We start from the raw sequence: 21,116 nt of genomic DNA, 5'->3' as shown, positions 1-21,116 counted from the left end.
TAAGGCTTTGTATTTCAAGTGTACTTTATAAACAAAAATGATTTTGGCACTAAAGCCAAAACTTCAGCAAGAAGGCTTAACAGTAAGGATTTGTGAAGTAGCTCCAACACCCTTTTTAGTATGTAACTGCACTACTGTACACTAAGCCAAAGTGATTACCCCCTGTAAAATGAATTGAGATCAAAGTGCAAAGTAGCATTATGAAGTGTCATTGTTAATAAGTTTGGAATATGAAAATGGTTCTATCATACTATATAATGCCTCTCAGAGGTTCATAATCAAGACTGAAATTGGTTTCAATACATTACAGAGGATGAAATTCTGTGCTGATTACTCCCCTTGCAATCCTACTTTGACACCAAGCTTGTAAATCCACACAATGTTTGGGCCAAAGAGTACATTTCAAAACTGTAATGCTTAAGCTTTTTTCTATGGGAGCTGGTTTTATTCTGAATTTGACACTGCTTGAGTCATTCATCTAAGTCCTACAGTCTTGGAAATAATTAAACACTATGATATAAATCACCAGGAAAAAAAAAAATCAATGGAAATTCAAAAGCATCCTATGTAAATCAGTACTGTACTATAAATATGCTTTAGGTAAATTAGCTCTTCAGAGGATAGCAATTTCCATGCTAGAGCTTGTAGACAATGGTAAAGGCAAAAGAAGATTCATACTTATTAATAGATTAATGGTATTTGGGATTTTATATTATTTTTCTCCTCCTTTTAAAAATATTTTAAATGTTTTTGAATTCTGTAGGTTCATTCCAAAATAAAATGCGCACTGATTCCTTCTTGAAAAATGGACCCCAAAGTAAGTTATTTATGGGTTGTTGTTTTTTTAAAGTTAAACTGATATGCTTTACTCTAACACAGAATAATAACACTTAGCCCTTACTGAAGACTTTTCATGTGCAGTTCTCAAGCTAGAAAGTATCTTCCAGTGTATATTGACAAGAATTCCTTTTGAAAAGGGAAATGTGGCTGCAAATGCAGAGGCTCTAAAAAAACGTGCAGGAGTACATGTTTTGCAGTGAATATTTTAAATCGTGCATTGACTGAATATTAAACAAATCTCAGAAATTCTCTGTGCTGCTGCCTAGAACTGGCACCTCATTCTCTATCACTGTACGTGCTGTGACTTTTAAGAATATGTTTAAAGCACAAGTACTCTTTTTACTTTTCTTTACTCTTATAAACTGCATTTTAAACATAAATCAAATCACGTTGGCCAATTCTTTTTGCAACAGAACTGCACCTTTAAATACAACCAACACCAGATGGTCTCGGCATATAAAGCAGCAGGAGACAACAGATTAATGCTACTCAAACAAGCAACTTGTGCTAGTAGCAGACCAATGAAATCAGTCTCAGACTGCTAATCCTCTCTGTCACCATGGCAACATCTATTTCAGACAATTCTTCAATTTTCAAGTCAAATGAGCCTGCCTGCTCTAAAACTTCTCTAGCCAAGGGTCTGATGCAACCAGGTGCATTTTCATTTTGCATTGGCTAGAGCTACAGAATTTCATTTACTTTGATCGTCACATGAAGCACCAGGTGAAGTTTTGGTCTTTCCATCTGGTGGTTTGTTTAATTATAGGCATTTCTATGGCGCTCATCAAGGTAGCATTGAGTGTTCCACTAATATACAGGGCTAGATTGTGACTTGAACTACCTGATCATATAGCGGCTTAAGGCAGAAGAACCTTCCTTATATTCCTGTTCAGGCTATGGAGACAAGTGTTCAAGAGGAGGATGCTGTGTACCTGCTAATCCCCCTCAAATGGTTGGTGGACAGGGTGGGGAAAAGCTTGGCTCCTCTCTCTCATATGCCAACCAATATAGCTGAGCCAGCACAAGGGTTGTCATCATTTGCTGCTAGTATAGACCAGGAGTAAATTACTACTCCCACCTCACCGCAGCAAATGAGAAGGGAACTGTGGCTCTCAACAACGTCCCATACAGAGGGCTTACAGCCAAACCACAGCTGAAAATTCAAACCTTCCTTTGAGATACTGAAAGAAGCATGTTCTCAAAAGGATACCCATGAGTCAGGCACCAGGTCCCATTTTTCGTCACTGGGATTTGTGTGCCTCTGGCCTGATTTTCAAAAGTGCTGATTATCTGCAGCTCCCGTTGACATGAAATGGAGTTTCAACTCATCCTACTGCTGTTTTCCTAGCACTAGCATTATGACCAAAAAATAGAATTGGCCAAAACCAATAACTGCTTTCTGCTTTTCCTGTTGAAAAAGTTTTAAAATTCTTCATTACAAAAGATACATGTGCTGGGAAGATGCAGTTCATGCTTGTGAACCAGTGCAATGTATAACTCAGTGTGGGCTCCTATTCCTTTATGAAGGGGTCATTCAAGTTACATGATTTACATCTAGAAACTTCCTGAAAGAAACTTTCAACAATTCATACTTGTTACTTAACAGTCATTAACATGAGGTGAAAGTTATTACCATTTAAAATCTTCTGCCCTCTTTTCTATTTTTTCAACATTAATTTTATTGTACAGTAAAAATATTCAATTATTTTTGTTTTACATCTTTTTTGTGGGGATGTGGTGATTAGAGAACTGATCTGAAGAAGGGTCAGTTACAGTCACAAATTAGTATTACAGGATCACATTTAGATACAGAAAAATCTATAAGCACATAAAAGTTCATACTCCTGCAAAGACATATCTGCCAAAGAAAAAGTATCAGATATTGAACTGTGACCTCATTAAATCTTAGCCAAAGGGCCCAAGTCTCACCAGATCAAACAACTTCTTTCTATCTGACTTTAATGCAGATCTGCACCTATAGCATATGATGACTACTTTAGACCATATGCACATTCTGCAGTAAGAGCAAGGTCTTTATATAGTTGCAAATTAGGCATCTTATATTCCATGACAATGAATGTTTCCACATAAAAGCTGCCTCTTGGTTTATCTCAGCCTACATCTCAGGATTTAGTTTACGAGTAAACAAACAGGACAGATTACATGTCTTGGGCCAGATTAAATAAGATTGCTAAAATTGACTATGGTTTATACGGTTATAAAAGCCTCCCTGGCTTTGGGAAAAAATTAAACAGCACTGTTGTTGAATTAATTTTAAAAGAAAGTGTACTGTCCTAGAACTGCATTCCAAAGGGTTTATGATTTACGGATCTGTTCTGACCATTTACTGTTATCTACATTTACCTCTAATGTATGGCCACATGTTAGATCAAATATTGCAGTGCTTCCTCAAACAAACATCCTGTCATTTGCCAATGACAAGATTTGGCTAGCCGTACACGGGTACACAAAAAGAAAGGAAGGACAGAGGAAGCCTTCTCTCTGTGGGCAGGGACTAAACACAGTAGCAACAAGGAGTTGAGTCAGTCTAGCACCTTTGCCAATATTAGACATCTCAAAGAGATGGACAAGGCCCCGTCCTCAATCCCCTACACCAGCCATAGGATGTCAAAGCTCCCACTCCACGATGCACTCCTTCAGTAACCCGACAGGCATTCTGGGTAAATCAGCTCATATGTTTGGGATTATTGATCCAGTCAAGACCCTGAACCCCCACCCACACATCCACAGTATCTCAGTACTTACTTAACATATAGATTTGTCATAAGAGCTAACAATGATTTATGTGTTTTCACTGAAAAAAATACCTACAAACCCAGCTACCATTCTATTTTCTGGGCTCAGTACCATGCAGGTCTCAATCCCTTCAAGTCCCCATTGTCTTCTCATAGATGCCCCGGACCAGGGGGATGAGGTAGATGAGGCTTTCTTCCGGCAGCTCACGGAAGCTACTAGATCGCATGCCCTGATTCTCATGGGTGACTTTAATTTTCCTGATATCTGCTGGGAGAGCAATACAGCAGTGCATAGACAATCCAGGAAGTTTTTGGAAAGCGTAGGGGACAATTTCCTGGCGCAAGTGCTGGAGGAACCAACTAGGGGGGGGCACTTTTCTTGACCTGCTGCTCACAAACCGGGTAGAATTAGTGGGGGAAGCAAAAGTGGATGGGAATCTGGGAGGCAGTGACCATGAGTTGGTTGAGTTCAGGATCCTGACGCAGGGAAGAAAGGTAAGCAGCAGGATACGGACCCTGGACTTCAGGAAAGCAGACTTCGACTCCCTCAGGGAACGGATGGCCAGGATCCCCTGGGGGACTAACATGAAGGGGAAAGGAGTTCAGGAGAGCTGGCCGTATTTCAAGGAATCCCTGTTGAGGTTACAGGGACAAACCATCCCAATGAGTCGAAAGAATAGTAAATATGGCAGGCGACCAGCTTGGCTTAATGGTGAAATCCTAGCAGATCTTAAGCATAAAAAAGAAGCTTACAAGAAGTGTAAGGTTGGACATATGACCAGGGAAGAGTATAAAAATATTGCTCGGGCATGTAGGAATGATATCAGGAGGGCCAAATCGCACCTGGAGCTGCAGCTAGCGAGAGATGTCAAGAGTAACAAGAAGGGTTTCTTCAGGTATGTTGGCAACAAGAAGAAAGCCAAGGAAAGTGTGGGCCCCTTACTGAATGAGGGAGGCAACCTAGTGACAGAGGATGTGGAAAAAGCTAATGTACTCAATGCTTTTTTTACCTCTGTCTTCACGAACAAGGTCAGCTCCCAGACTGCTGCGCTGGGCATCACAAAATGGGAAAGAGATGGCCAGCCCTCAGTGGAGATAGAGGTGGTTAGGGACTATTTAGAAAAGCTGGACGTGCACAAGTCCATGGGGCCGGACGAGTTGCATCCGAGAGTGCTGAAGGAATTGGCGGCTGTGATTGCAGAGCCATTGGCCATTATCTTTGAAAACTCGTGGCGAACGGGGGAAGTCCCGGATGACTGGAAAAAGGCTAATGTAGTGCCAATCTTTAAAAAAGGGAAGAAGGAGGATCCTGGGAACTACAGGCCAGTCAGCCTCACCTCAGTCCCTGGAAAAATCATGGAGCAGGTCCTCAAAGAATCAATCCTGAAGCACTTGCATGAGAGGAAAGTGATCAGGAACAGCCAGCATGGATTCACCAAGGGAAGGTCATGCCAGACTAATCTAATTGCCTTTTATGATGAGATTACTGGTTCTGTGGATGAAGGGAAAGCAGTGGATGTATTGTTTCTTGACTTTAGCAAAGCTTTTGACACGGTCCCCCACAGTATTCTTGTCAGCAAGTTAAGGAAGTATGGGCTGGATGAATGCACTATAAGGTGGGTAGAAAGCTGGCTAGATTGTCGGGCTCAACGGGTAGTGATCAATGGCTCCATGTCTAGTTAGCAGCCGGTATCAAGTGGAGTGCCCCAAGGGTCGGTCCTGGGGCCGGTTTTGTTCAATATCTTCATAAATGATCTGGAGGATGGTGTGGATTGCACTCTCAGCAAATTTGCGGATGATACTAAACTGGGAGGAGTGGTAGATACGCTGGAGGGGAGGGATAGGATACAGAAGGACCTAGACAAATTGGAGGATTGGACCAAAGAAATCTGATGAGGTTCAATAAGGATAAGTGCAGGGTCCTGCACTTAGGATGGAAGAATCCAATGCACCGCTACAGACTAGGGACCGAATGGCTAGGCAGCAGTTCTGCGGAAAAGGACCTAGGGGTGACAGTGGACGAGAAGCTGGATATGAGTCAGCAGTGTGCCCTTGTTGCCAAGAAGGCCAATGGCATTTTGGGATGTATAAGTAGGGGCATAGCGAGCAGATCGAGGGACGTGATCGTTCCCCTCTATTCGACATTGGTGAGGCCTCATCTGGAGTACTGTGTCCAGTTTTGGGCCCCACACTACAAGAAGGATGTGGATAAATTGGAGAGAGTCCAGCGAAGGGCAACAAAAATGATTAGGGGTCTAGAACACATGACTTATGAGGAGAGGCTGAGGGAGCTGGGATTGTTTAGCCTGCAGAAGAGAAGAATGAGGGGGGATTTGATAGCTGCTTTCAACTACCTGAAAGGGGGTTCCAAAGAGGATGGCTCTAGACTGTTCTCAATGGTAGCAGACGACAGAACGAGGAGTAATGGTCTCAAGTTGCAGTGGGGGAGGTTTAGATTGGATATTAGGAAAAACTTTTTCACTAAGAGGGTGGTGAAACACTGGAATGCGTTACCTAGGGAGGTGGTAGAATCTCCTTCCTTAGAGGTTTTTAAGGTCAGGCTTGACAAAGCCCTGGCTGGGATGATTTAACTGGGAATTGGTCCTGCTTCGAGCAGGGGGTTGGACTAGATGACCTTCAGGGGTCCCTTCCAACCCTGATATTCTATGATTCTATGATTCTATGATGCCCTCACTCAACCCAGGATACTCTGAAGTAGGTTCCCAGAGATTGAGAATGAAATCCTACTCCCACTGAACTTAATGGGAATTTTACCATCGACTTCAATGGGGCAACGATTTCCTCCCAGGCACTTGTTTCAAAATGAATACATCCTCTTCACCAATACCCAGTACTTCTGCTCACCATATTGATTAACTGGATTGGCAGCCTTAAGTTACACACTTTTCTTTTCACTTCTTTTTCTTGATTCGCATACATTTGGTAGCTACAATCCCCCTTCTCAGTGTACTCCAGCTTCCCCACTGTATATCTTTAGAAATACCTTTGTTAGTGCTCTATGGTGCCGTGCATGTCAGAAAGAAAAGGAGTACTTGTGGCACCTTAGAGACTAACAAATTTATTTGAGCATAAGGTTTCATGAGCTACAGCTCACTTTATCGGAGCTGTAGCTCACGAAAGCTTATGCTCAAATAAATTTGTTAGTCTCTAAGGTGCTACAAGTACTCCTTTTCTTTTTGCAAATACAGACTAACACGGCTGCTACTCTGAAACCATGCATGTCAGAATTTTCTTTAAAGAGATCCTGCTAAGAAAAAGGTCATTGGATCCAAGATTAAGAATTTACCATATAGAGAACCCAGTGAGAAAGTACCATACACGGTTTATTAGTAGTATACAGCCCAAAGCAAGCACATAAAGCAATATTGTTTGTTTCTTTACCTCACCACAAATGCATTGCATGGCTATATGTGTAGTGCCAAATTTCCAGACTGGGTTGCCTGGCTTAACTTGTCCTCCATTTTTGCAGACACAAACTTGTACCCCCCTTGTTCATGCCAGCAAATATGAAGGCCAGTCTGTCGGGCACTGGCCTCATGTCTCATCACATGCCTTAACTAAAGTATTGAGAAACTGGTCAAGAAATTATGGAATACAGAACTGCTCCTGGATAAAAGGAATTAAATTTTTATAGCAGTAAATTTCTCACATAAGCAGAATTAACACAATAGCAAGATCATATTCTGTGAAACACAACTGTATTCTGCTGCTTTTCATCAAGTGCTTCATGATGCCTTAGAAAATCATCACACTTTATAAAACTCATGCTACTAATGATCTGGAATTCACATTAGTCTAACTACCATACAACACCAGGTTTGTTCTAACCTTCCAAGTCAATGACACAAAAAGGCCTGCCTTTTGTTTTTTTGTTAGAAATCCCTAATGAATTCTGCAGATATGCAGAGGTAGTGATAACTGCATCACGCATGAGAAACCAAGTCAATGTAATCAACTCTTTCAAAAACCATCTGACTATCAATAGCTGATTCTGAACAGAGAACTCACAGTTCTCCATAGTATGCTAGGCTCTACACCTGATTTTTATGAATTCTCTGCAAAATCCCCACTGAAGTCAATGGTGCAAAGTAATGCCCTTTCTGGAGATCTGGGCACTGATTCTTGGCTACAGTCTGTCCCCCCTTTATGCTGCTCCAGCAAAGTAAAGGGGCTGTAAAATGGTTGGATTCAACCCCTAAGAAATACGCCGGCCTAGGGGCTTCCCAAGTAGCATATAGAGCTGCCAAAGCTGCCCTTTTTCATTATGATCTGAATAAAAACTGAGATAATTAAACACCTTGACCAGAAGTATAACTTGGGAGTAAAAATACTAGGCCCTGATCCTGCAAAAACTTATGTGCAGGCCTAATCTTACACACGGTGAGTAGACCCACTGACTTCAATGGAACTACTCCTAATGCATACAGTTAACCACGTGTGTAAGTCTTTGCAGGATCGGAGTCCTAAATTGCTCACTTTGGTTGAAACTCTGCACATGAATATGCCTTTCACGGCCCCTGGATTTTAGTGGGAGTTCTGCAAGTCCATCCCAGCACATAGTTTGGCTCTTGAAATTATCACATACTCTACATACACTTGTTTTTAATTGAACTTTAAAAGTGCTCTTAAACTACAAACACTAAAACTTTTGGATGAATTCACAAATGTTTAAAAACAAAGTAAAATAATGCTTAGCAATGTCTAGCTCTCTCGCTTTGCTTGATGGGCCATTGTGGGGACAGCATTATTGAAACTACCCCCACATATACACTTTTTGTTCTGATAAAACGGTTTTCCCTTTTTGTTTGAAGGAAAATGCCTCTAAATTTACAAAATTTTCTAAATATGTAATGTTTTTTCCCCAAAAGCAATTAAGTTGGCATTTCTTACAAAATTAAACTACATTCAGTACAAAAGTTGAAAAAATCCCTTAAAAAAGAAAAGAAAAGAAAAGAAAAGAAAAGAACTCACTCACTGGAATAATTTGTATAGTAGTAGTGCTGAGAGCCATTGACCCAAACTGTAAACTCTGTATATGATGGAAATCACTTTAAGTCAGGGGGTGCAACAGCACCCCTAGCATCCCTAGTTCCAGCACCTATGCTCACTCAACACATAGAATCATAGAACTGGAAGGGACCTCGAAAGGTCATCTAGTCCAGTCCCCTGCACTCAAGGCTGGACTAAGTATTATTTAGACCATCTCTGACAGGTGTCTGTCCAACTTGCTCTTAAAAATCCCCAATGATGGAGATTCCACAACCTCCCTAGGCAATTTATTCCTGTGCTTAACCACCCTGACAGTTAGGAAGTTTTTCCTAATGTCCAACCTTGCTGCAATTTAAGCCAATTTTTTCTTGTCCTATCCTCAGAGGTTAAGAAGAACAATTTTTCTCCCTCCTCCTTGTAACAACCTTTTATGTACTTGAAAACTGTTATCATGTCCTCTCAGTCTTCTATTCTCCAGACTAAACAAACCCAAGTTTTTCAATCTTCCCTCATAGGTCATGTTTTCTAGACCTTTAATCATTTTGATGATCTTCTCTGGACTTTCTCCAGTTTGTCCACATCTTTCCTGAAATGTGGTACCCAGAACTGGACACAATACTCCAGTTGAGGCCTAATCTGCGCAGAGTAGAGCGGAAGAATTACTTCTCGTGTTTTGCTTACAATACTCGTGCTAATACATCCCAGAATTATGTTTGCTTTTTTTGCAACAGCATTACACCGTTGACTCATATTTAGCTTGTGATCCACTCTGACCCCCAGTGTGCAACTGATTGTTCCTTCCTAAGTGGAGTGCTTTGTATTTGTCCTTATTGACTTTTATCCTGTTTACTTCAGACCATTTCTCCAGATCATTTTGAACTTTAATCCTATCCTCCAAAGCACTTGCAACCCCCCCACCCCCCAGCTTGGTATCATCCGCAAACTTTATAAGTGTACTCTCTATGCCATTATCTAAATCACTGATTAAGATATTGAACAGAACTGGACACAGAACCGATCCCTGCGGGACCCCACTCATTATGCCCTTCCAGCATGACTGTGAACCACTGATAACCTCTCTGGGAATGATTTTCCAATCAGTTATGCACCCACCTTATAGTAGCTCCATCTAGGTTCTATTTCCCTAGTTTGTTTATGAGAAGGTCATGTGAGACAGTATCAAAAAGCTTACTAAAGTCAAGACATACCACATCTACTGCTTCCCCCCATCCACAAGGCTTGTTACCCTGTCAAAGAAAGCTATCAGGTTGGTTTGACGCTATTTGTTCTTGACAAATCCTTGCTGACTGTTATTTATCACCTTATTATCTTCCAGGTGTACTTGTGGCACCTTAGAGACTAACTCTAAGGTGCCACAAGTACTCCTTTTCTTTTTGCGAATACAGACTAACACGGCTGTTACTCTGAAACCTATCTTCCAGGTGTTTGCAAACTGATTGCTTAATTATTTGCTCCATTATCTTTCCGGGTACAGAAGTTAAGATGACTGGTCTATAATTCCCCAGGTTGTCCTTATTTCCCTTTTTATAGGTGGGCACTGTATTTGCCCTTTTCCAGTCTTCTTGAATGTCTCCCGTCTTCCATGACTTTTCAAAGATAATTGCTAATGGCTCAGATATCTCCTCAGTCAGCTCCTTTAGTATTCTAGGATGCACAAGGTGATTTGAAGACATCTAACTTGTCTAAATAATTTTTTACTTGTTCTTTCCCTATTTTAGACTCTGATCCTACCTCATTTTCACTAGCATTCACTATGTTAAATGTCCAATCGCTACCAACCTTCTTGGTGAAAACCAAAACAAAGAAGTCATTAAGCACCTCTGCCATTTCCACATTTTCTGTTATTGTCTTTCCCTCCTCATTGAGTAATGGGCCTGCTCTGTCCTTGGTCTTCCTCTTGCTTCTAATGTATTTGTAGAATGTTTTCTTGTTTCCTTTTATGTCCCTAACTAGTTTGATCTTGTTTTGTGCCTTGGCTTTTCTAATTTTGTCCCTAGATACTTGTTTTATTTGTTTATATTCATCCTTTGTAATTTGACCAAGTTTCCACTTTTTGTAGGATTCTTTTTTGAGTTTTAGATCATTGACGATTTCCTGGTTAAGCAAGGGTGGTCTCTTGCCATACTTCCTATCTTTCCTATGCAGTGGAATAGTTTGCTCTTGTGCCCTTAATAATGTCTGTTTGAAACACTGCCAACTGACTTCAATTGTTTTTCCCCTTAGACTTGCTTCCTATTAGATTTTGCCTACCAACTCCCTGAGTTTGCTAACATGGTGACAGTCATCTTACTGCATGTACAATAATAAATTATCTCGCCACTAGGTTCAATAGGAGAAACAGAGCACTCTGGATATTTTGTTTTAAAGCAAGTTAGAATCTGTCCTGATTATTTCCCCCAAAGGTAGAATGGTCTTTCCTTTAAGCATATCTGGGTTAGTCATAGAGTTTAATGCCAGAAGGTATCACCAGATCATCTAGTATGACCTCCTCTATATCACAGGCCACAGCCCCACCCAGCCAGCCCAACACCAAGCCAACAACCAGAATTAGACGAAAGCCCTCAGCAGCCAAACTATTGGCAGAGAACAGGAGAGGTGGTGAGGCACGCCAATGCCCAAGGACCCTGCAATGGCAAGGAATTAATTAAATGAGACATGTCCAGATGATCCTACTAAGTTACCCTTACCCACAAGCTGCAGAGGAAGATGAAAACTCCCAACGTCCCCAATAATTTGATCTGGGGGATACTTCCTTCCCAATGTCACATAGGAAGACCAGTTTTCTTCATAGGCAGATGATGTTTAGGAATTTTTAAAGAAGACAAATAATATGCCCCAACAAATCTAGTGTTCCTTTAGCTTCATTCCCCTGCCCCTTTCCACCTACCATACACTTAAAGCTTTCCTTAGCTACTTCTCGCCTTTCACCAACTAACCCTAGGGGTCTGCAGACTCTGTCTAAGATTTCCAAAGGGATCTACACCTCCATCTGAAATTTTTTAGGGGTCCACAAACAAAAAAAGGTTGAAAACCACTGATCTAGAGATTTCAGGCAGGAAACATGGATGAAGGATTGTGCTGAGCTACACAGGAAAAGGGGACTGAGGCTGGAGGCACACAAAGTCTTTGGGTAAGGGCTGCATATTGCTATCTGACTATGGAGAAAATAAAAACAAAGATATATATGGAAAAAAATAATTCAGTACAGAGTACAGCTTACCTAAAAGGAGCATTCAGAATGCCCTGTTTCCTCCTATTGGAAGAGAATTTCTTTCTTCCTGTCCTAATTTGTCACCAGGCAGAAAGACTTGGCCCTCCATGGAATTGTAAGGCTGCTGCCATGTGTCACCCATTCCTGCAGCCCAACTGAGATCCTATGCATCTAGCTGAGAGAACGGAATGGCCAAGAATTGCTGCAAGCAACTAGGATGGTGCCTACTAAGCAAGCAACACGGCAGCCATATTTCTCTCATCTCACCACTCCTCTTGCTGAATCTGAGCATGGGAAAAGCAGCCAGCTCCAGGAAGGGAAGGAGACAGCAGGAGCAAGCTGAAGAGTTGGCAGAAGGTAAAAGTTCACATTGGCCCCATCCATTCTCCAGCATCCACCTATCTGCCCCAGCTATGACTACAGCTGCCGAATTCTGTACTGCTTCATGACTTACCCACATCACTGTTTGGTGCCGGGAGTGCTGATCATAAACAGAAGTTTATTGTTATATGCAAATTATCTCGTTAAATAATTTGTACTAAATGTTTCACATGAGGCTGCTCAAAATTTGACTCCAACAGAACAGGAATAACTAAACCTCAACAAGTGTTACTAAAACATTATGGGCAGATTGTGACTGTGTGGAAATATCCATGTAAGAGCTTGGAAACTCTGCATTTCCCTTTTTTGGCGTGAACTCCACACGTTTCTGTTGCAGGGAGGTTGTTCTTTCAAGGAAGAAACCAGGAGCCTGACTCACAAACCCTGCAGATCCCATGAGATCCATGTACATTATGGAATCTGCTAAGGACATATTGCCATCCCACATCAGTTCTGGGATCCATAACCATGCTGCTGGGAACTCTCCTTGCCAATACTTGCCCCGGGACTCCCCAGATTACCCAGTTGCGCCAGAACAGAGGCGATTTCACAGGAAAGTTAATACAGCTGCTGGTTGTTCCCCTGAGGCCACAGACTAGCCCTCCTCATTTTCAACTCTCTCACAATGAACAAATTCTCTGGATCTGCAGAGTGCTCTGCAGGAGTGGGTGGGAAAGAGGAGAGGACTTCCACAGAGATAGTAACCTTTTCCTTTCCACACACACACACAAAGTAGATCTGGGTGCAGATCCTTGGGTATGATCTGTGCCTGTATTATTGTGGGATTTTATTTCTATAAAGACAAATCTCCAGTTTAATTGGGAGCTACAGATACTTAGCACCTCCCAGAATTTGGTTGACTTTTCCCCCCACAGACAATTCTGGTGCTTTCTTTTAAATGAGAATGGATATTTCTGGCAGTGGTACTGTCAAGGTTCCTCCCCCACTCTGAACTCTAGGGTACAGATGTGGGGACCTGCATGAAAAACCTCCTAAGCTTATCTTTACCAGCTTAGGTCAAAACTTCCCCAAGGTACAAAATATTACACCCGTTATCCTTGGAATGGCCGCTACCACCACCAAACTAATACTGGTTACTGGGGAAGAGCTGTTTGGACGCGTCTTTCCCCCCAAAATACTTCCCAAAACCTTGCACCCCACTTCCTGGACAAGGTTTGGTAAAAAGCCTCACCAATTTGCCTAGGTGACTACAGACCCAGACCCTTGGATCTTAAGAACAATGAACAATCCTCCCAACACTTGCACCCCCCCCTTTCCTGGGAAATGTTGGATAAAAAGCCTCACCAATTTGCATAGGTGACCACAGACCCAAACCCTTGGATCTGAGAAGAATGAAAAAGCATTCAGTTTTTTACAAGAAGACTTTTAATAAAAAATAGAAGTAAATAGAAATAAAGAAATCCCCCCTGTAAAATCAGGATGGTAGATATCTTACAGGGTAATTAGATTCAAAAACATAGAGAACCCCTCTAGGCAAAACCTTAAGTTACAAAAAAGATACACAGACAGAAATAGTTATTCTATTCAGCACAATTCTTTTCTCAGCCATTTAAAGAAATCATAATCTAACACATACCTAGCTAGATTACTTACTAAAAGTTCTAAGACTCCATTCCTGTTCTGTCCCTGGCAAGAAGCAGCATACAGCAGACACTGACCCTTTGTTTCTCTCCCTCCTCCCAGCTTTTGAAAGTATCTTGTCTCCTCATTGGTCATTTTGGTCAGGTGCCAGCGAGGTTACCTTTAGCTTCTTAACCCTTTACAGGTGAGAGGAGCTTTCCCCTGGCCAGGAGGGGTTTCAAAGGGGTTTACCCTTCCCTTTATATTTATGACAAGTACCATTTTCAGAGCATGTGTGTGTCTGTTTGACAACAAAAATGTTTGCCTTGGAATTATTTTCAGTGAAAGCAGGGAAGAATGGAGGGTGGGGGGAGAAATAGTGTCCCAGTTAAGAAGAGGGAAGATCAGCACTAAGAAACAGGAAGATGGAAAGAGTCATTGTGGGGGATTAGCTGAAGGCTGGCACACGTTTAAAGAGAATTGCAAATGATGAGCTACTATAGAAGGGCAAACTGAACAACAAATTACAGAGAAAATATGGAGTAATTTGGTGACTCTGTAGCACCTCTTATGCTCCAGATACGTCATAAGTATTTTCCTTGTGTTCCTGTCTTTACTGTATTTGTAATCTCCCCAGCTTTATTCAGTGCACTGGGAGAAATATAACCTCAGTTTCCACCATCGGTACTCTTGCATACAGGAGACGGGCCCCATGTTCTCCATGACCTCTCTGCAGCAAGATAATGCTAAACACTATCACTTTAAAAGTGTTGTCTACTTAAACATTAAAGACATAATAAAATGAGCCTTTCTCTAATGTCCAGTGTTAAAAACAAGTCACTTGCCACATTCAATTTGCATTAATGCTTCACCAAAACAGGAGATAATAACAGATCTTATCAAATAACACATGGGATTTCTACTTCTAGATGGAGAGAGACTCACAGAGACAGAAACAGAAAGGAACAAAATATTATACAATGACGTGCAATTAACTATAATCAATAAAGCTGTAAACAATAATATCTGATGTTCTGATGACTTCATGGTAACCAAGAAAATGAGGCTTAAGTGGTTTGTATTGTCAACATTATTCTGAGATGACGTATTCATTATTGCCTAATTCAAAGTTTTCCTGTAAGATGTTTTATACACTTCTGATCAGTTCAGTTAAGATTTTAAGAAGTATTTTAATTAAATTCACAGGTTGCATCCTAGTCCCTGCTAGAGCTGAGTGAATCATGGTAATTTCGGGAAAAAAAATAATTCCAGACTGGACTGAAAACAAAAATTGTCCAAATGTTTAGTGTACCAAAAACATTTAAAAAAATCATTTTGAGTTCAGTTAAATGAATTATTTTGTTCAATTTGGACCATTTTAAAATATTTTTCTATTTTAAAAAAATAAAACATTAAAGGAAATTTTGAAACAAAATTCACTTCAAACCAAAAAACTGAAAATTTTCATTTTGAAAATGTTGAAATGGAACATTTTGATTTTGTTTTTAAATGGGGAAGCTGGGACCTTTAAATGAACAATTTGGTGGAATCTTAATGAATTTGCAAAACATTTTGGTGTTGCTGAACCGGACATAAATATTGCCCAGGTCTAGCCCCTGCCCTGGTCCATATACGCCACTCCGGCAGCAGATAGCAGCTTTAAACAGGTCAGAATGGGCCAAGGGAGAATTTCCTCAATATAGGAACAGCATAAAGCCAATTTATGTGCCCTTTCAATAGCCCCAAAGTAGGTGTGGGCCTAGAAGTAGGAGATAGTGGACCAAGGGATTCCTGGCTGCAGCATAGCCCATAGGCAGCCAGGGGAAAGGCTCCCATAAATTAAAATAGGCTGCTTTAATTTATGCTGGATGCATTTTAGCCCCCACCGCAGCACACATGTCACAAAGGTGGCAAAAAGCCACCTTTTCCCCCTCCCCTTCCCCCCCTCCCCCCCCCCGCTCCTCCTGTGCTACATTTCTTAGGAGACACAGCACAGCATATTACTCATACAGTGTGCTAAAGATATTCTGTCCTCCCCCATATTTGCTTTTTTTTGTATGATAAAACTTATCACCATTTTTTCTAAAATTTGTATAGAGTCTTTCAAACGTACAAACTGATTTAAAAGCATTATGAAATGGACCGTTATGAGGCAGTAAAATGCTAATGTTACAGGCAATTTTGCCAAGTAATCTATCACTCACTATCAACTTTATAACCTTTGGGAGAAAAGGCTGTCTTTTCTGCTAATGTCACAGTTGTGAAATAGACTCTCCGATGACATCTTAAGCATCAGGTATGAGCTTTTTTGCTGGCTGGCAGTAGCTTTATTTGCTTGGTTTGTTAACATATATTGTAAGCCTGATTTTTAGTCCAGCTTTAAAAAGGCTTCTCCTTTTTTGTACCTAAAATTTTGCAGGTGCAAATAACTATAGTGCCCACATTTAGGTTTTGTTATTTAGGGTCAAGACTGCCAAAAAAAATGGATGCCAAAAGTTAGACTCCTAATCCACATTTAAGCACCCATATGGGATCTGCTGGTTGCTAAGCATTTCTGAAAAGATCAGGCCACTTATTTAGACACAGAGACACCTTTGCCCTTGATCATTTCTAGACTGGGTTCAGCTTCCACCACCTTAACAGCAATAAAACTGCCCTTCTAGATCAATGGTTTGCTTTCAGCTGACTCTAGTTCCTTCTCCATCTCCTTGAGCATACTGCTGGATTTGGTGCAACCAGTATTGACACCCCTCTCTCTCTGAAACTGTTTGCTGGAGTTCCAGGAATTTTCATCTCCTGGTTTTACTTCTACTTATTCAGCCATGCCTTTACTGACAGTGGCAATGGGCTCTACTCTCCTGTTTGAGTTCTGTAGTACTCAAAAAGGAACTGCCACCATCAAAAGTACATTTAATTCCTTTTTAATCAGAATCCAATCTCATGGTCATGAATCAAAAGAGAGTCAGAGAAAAACATTTCACCCTAAATCGCTTAAATTGTATAGTATTCAGGATGGCACAAAATGCAACACATTCTGATAGTGTTTAATTCACAATTGAAAACTTTTGGCAAAGTAAAAGCTGGCATTCTCCTACCTTTAACATTTAGCAGATCTATGGGAACAGCTCAGAAAAAGTCATACTTGTTTTCTGAGTGCGTAATCTGTGTTTTTTAAAGGATTGCCAAGATACTTCATACACTTATGCAAGAAACCAGATTTGTTCCTGAAGAGCCATTCTTGTTTCCAATGTGCATATTATGGGTTTTAAAAAAACCTCTTAATTTATATTTACCCCAGCAAATATGAGGTCTTAAAGAATCATTCCAGTTGCTTGGGTAATTTAATACATGCTTACATAAACGTTCTTTCCATTTTTCACATGTGTTTTCTTATATTGCACCTAAATTAAATTGTTTCCTTTCATGAATAATTCCTTAAAACCGCAGGTTGGTGCACATGCTTATGCACATTGTGACTGTGTGCATATATTGATGCCTGTGTTTATGTGACATCTGCCTGGTGATGTGTGTTTATATATAAAAAATTTGACAAAGATTATGGTTTACCAGGTGTCCGTTTTTCAACCAGAACATCCCATCAAAAAGGGACCCGCCCCAGCCCAGTGTACATGAGCGAGTGAGTGAGGGTGGAGAGGAGCAAGGCGACAGAGGGAGGGGGGATGGAGTGAGCAGGGTGGGGCCTTGGAGAAGGGGCGGGGCAAGAGTGTTCGGTTTTGTGCCATTAGAAAGTTGGCAACCAACCTTTTGGTTCAGCTTCACACAATAAATCAAAGGGTGTCCTGATTGGTGCTTCTTTATTTCTTCACGATCATTAAAACCAACACAAATAGATTCTGTCCAGCTTTTACTTATAAAAAAATGCTACTCAAGGGTATAATCAGAGTTTCTTTAAGAAATGTGAACTTTCTGAAGTATGCACCCAGACAGAAATTGTTTTTATTGCTGCAGCAGCTGACTGGATAATTCAAAGGGTAGCCTAACATTCTTATCAGGTCTCTACAGTTATCAGCTCTCTGCAGATCACTGCTCTATTGACCACTATGTTTAAAAAAAAAAACAATGACTCAGGATATTTTTATTGTAAGGACAGGCTGGATCACAACTCCATAGCGTGCCACAAAATTCTGTAAATCGTAATTTAATGATAGATTAAAATAAATCATATAGGGCCTGATCCTGCAAGCCTTAATTACATCAATAATCCTTACTCATGTGGCTAGTCTTCACCCTCTAAAGCATTCAGTGGGGACTCCTGATGTAAGCAAGGATTACTCACACAGGTAAGGGTTGCAGAATCATACTCACATTTTCTGGCAGGGTTGATACAGGGCTCCACTTCTTTTGCTATAGCTATCACAAAGGCCTACATAGGAAACTAAAAAGGGACATTGTTTACTAAACTAGAAAGTTTCTAGCATTTTTATTATTACTGAACACATTTCTAAAATGCCCATTAATAGTATTTAGACAGTCAGGGTCTGATCCAAAGCCCATTGAAGTCATTAGTCGTTTATCCAATTATTTCAGGTTTCAGAATAACAGCCGTGTTAGTCTGTATTCGCAAAAAGAAAAGGAGTACTTGTGGCACCTTAGAGATAAATTGGTTAGTCTCTAAGGTGCCACAAGTACTCCTTTTCTTTCTGCCAATTATTTCAATAAGCTTTGGATCGAGCCCTTAGTTACTGTATATATCCAGATACAAAATATTATTCTCTAGACATACTAAGAAAATCCTGCAACATGTCGAGTGCTTCCTGAGTGCAACTGAAGGTAAAGGGAGCTCAGAACCTCTCAAGAGGTGCCTTAGCAATTTGCAGGATCAGACCTTAAAGCTTTTATCCAACAATAAACTCTCACAGTTTAAATCCTGGTTAATCTGTAGGGAAAAAAATACACATTTTCAGCATTGGCTGCTACAACTTGCTCGGATATGTCGTAGTACACAAGGTCTGGTTTGAATCAGAGGTTCTCAAACAATATGTTCAGTGTGAACGTTTTAATTACAATAACGGGATCCTCCTGTGAGGTGGTGAACATCTTCAATGTTCATTGCAGTCATCTTCAGGATCAATCCCCAAGAAAGCTCCCTATCCGTGGTCCATTAAAACATTTTGGTTAAAGGACGAAGTAAGGAACTGACACTGAGCCTGATCCTGATTCCACTGACGTCAGTAGCAAAGCCTCTAGTGAGTTCAAAGGGGGCAGGATCAGAGCTTCCATGCGAATTATATTCTCCCACCCCACAATATGTAAAATTGTCTTTTTCTTCCTATTTTAAATAGATTGAATGAATGCTGGATAAATACGTAATAATAAAAAGCAATAACTCTCAGAAAGCCATAGTAACATCTGCACATCATTCAAATGAGTACATTAAATAATAATAATCAATGATACTTACCACTTATTTTAAATATCATGCTTGCTGTCAAGATGGCCCCAACACCAACGATAAAATACTTTAACTCATTTCCAATTTTGGTATTTATATTCCATTCCAAAACTATACTATATTTTCCCCTTATTTTGCCTTTTTATTATGTCAGATATCCTACCACCTCTCATTTTTAACATGGTTATCAATAGTCATGGTGCTGTCAAAAGCAATGCAACTCCCAAAGAATGCCAGGCAGGGGTATAAATACCTAAGGTCAAAAAGATAATTAAAGATAAAGCTCAAATCATGTGGGGCCTGAACCTGATGGGTGCTCAGCACTCACAACTCCCATTGAAATCAGTGCTAATGTGGGTGGGCCTGCCCCCAAACCTATTGAAGTCAATGGAAAAACTCCTATTGACTGCAAAGGGCTATATAGCAGACCTCAGCTGCTTAGCACCTTTCAGGATTAGCCCTTTAAAAACACAATATTTGGAAATAAATTTTTATACAAATGAGTAAACTTGCACTGATTAGAAATTCATTGTGTATATGTATAAAACCAATATACTATAAACGTCAGTTGTAATCACCTGCTTTAACTATCTTGAAAGGTAAGTACAAATAATCACAAGGTGTTTGTTGCTCTCCACAAAATATAAGTGGTGCAACTGCTAATCATGAGCTGTAACAATCTGTGCTTCTACCACTCCCACAGAAAAACACAGCATTTTACACACTCAAAGGTGACCCAGATTTCTGAACAGACATGTTAGATTTTAAATTGTAATTTTGTTTAGGTCAGGAAATAAAGAAGGTAATTTCCTTCCAGTATGCTTGCACATGGTGTTCCCTCATAAATCAGAATTAAAGGGAGATCTTTCAGCCCCTATCAGGGTCACTGTTTTCTAGGATTTCTAATATTACTTTTAGTGGATGTTAGTGATATGGCATTCATTTTAATGATAAAATTAAAAACGTGACCAACTAAAAGACTGGTAGAAGCTTCCATACATCTATCCCTACCAGCAAAGCAAAGATGTTCATCATAACGTTAGTACTGGGCTTTGAAAACTGAAAGCACTGCAAGTGTCATTCTATTCTGTCTATAGCACTACAAGCGCTCTTATGCCTCATCTATGATCCCTGTACCCTATACGAAACAATTGTTCAATGATTCCTGTAGCCTGGGCACACTAATTACTATTTCCACAGTCCTAATACTACACGACTGCTCGTGCCCTACATGTACTGATATCACGGCATTCCTACTGCCTACAAACTGCTAGTATGTGTATTCTTCCTCTCTCCTTATCAGGGCTAGGCATGATGCCTGTCTCCCCATGGCAGTGCTAAGCCTGCCCTTATCCCCGCGGCCCTGTAAGCGATATTGACATGATCCCCGCGGCCCTGGCCGCGGCTGTCCCTCCTCCCAGCCTCGCGGGGCTAAGGCGGGCTCAGGCGGAGGGGATCTCAGGGCGGAGAGGGCTGCGCGGGGTGGGTGGCAGTTACCAGGCTCGTGTCTCCCGGGGTTATCCGAAATCTCGATGACCAGCAGCTCCCTGCCCTCGAAGCTTCGCCCCACGGTGTAGATCCTGCTGATGGAGGGGCACTGCAGCCACACGGCCACCAGCGCCTCCCGCAGCTCCGGGTAGCGGTGGTACTCGAAGGAGATGCCGTCCTCCTGGCTCAGCCGCCGCCGCCGGCTGGCCCCGGCGGCCGCCTCCTGCTCCGCCGCCCCGGCGCACAGCAGCCAGCAGGCACTGAGCGCCCCGCACAGCGCCAGCAGCCCCGAGCCCCTTGCCGCTGCCATCCCTCAGCCGCCTCCTGTGCCTGCTGCTCTGCAGCCAGCAGCTGCCTCGGCGCTTTGTTCCCCTCGGTCTCCCCCCGCCTCCCTCCGCCTCTTCCCCAGCGGCGC

General features: G+C 41.4%; 1 protein-coding gene across 1 annotated transcript in view; it reads right to left on the bottom strand.

Annotated features, from left to right (window-relative positions):
• CPE (carboxypeptidase E) overlaps positions 1 to 21,085 on the bottom strand; it is a 92,679-nt gene extending 71,594 nt beyond the window's left edge. Inside the window, exon 1 of the mRNA XM_048847629.2 lies at positions 20,711 to 21,085. Within this exon, the coding sequence (XP_048703586.1) occupies positions 20,711 to 21,011 (301 nt within the window). The 5' untranslated portion in view covers positions 21,012 to 21,085. The remainder of the gene's footprint in view (positions 1 to 20,710) is intronic.
• Between the last annotated feature and the right edge of the window lie 31 nt (positions 21,086 to 21,116).

This window comes from Caretta caretta, chromosome 4 (genome assembly GCF_965140235.1).
Source record: "Caretta caretta isolate rCarCar2 chromosome 4, rCarCar1.hap1, whole genome shotgun sequence".
Lineage (NCBI taxonomy): Eukaryota > Metazoa > Chordata > Testudines > Cheloniidae > Caretta > Caretta caretta.
The sequence above is the reverse complement of the archived record's forward strand: the minus strand, read 5'-3'. Positions and strand labels throughout refer to the sequence as shown.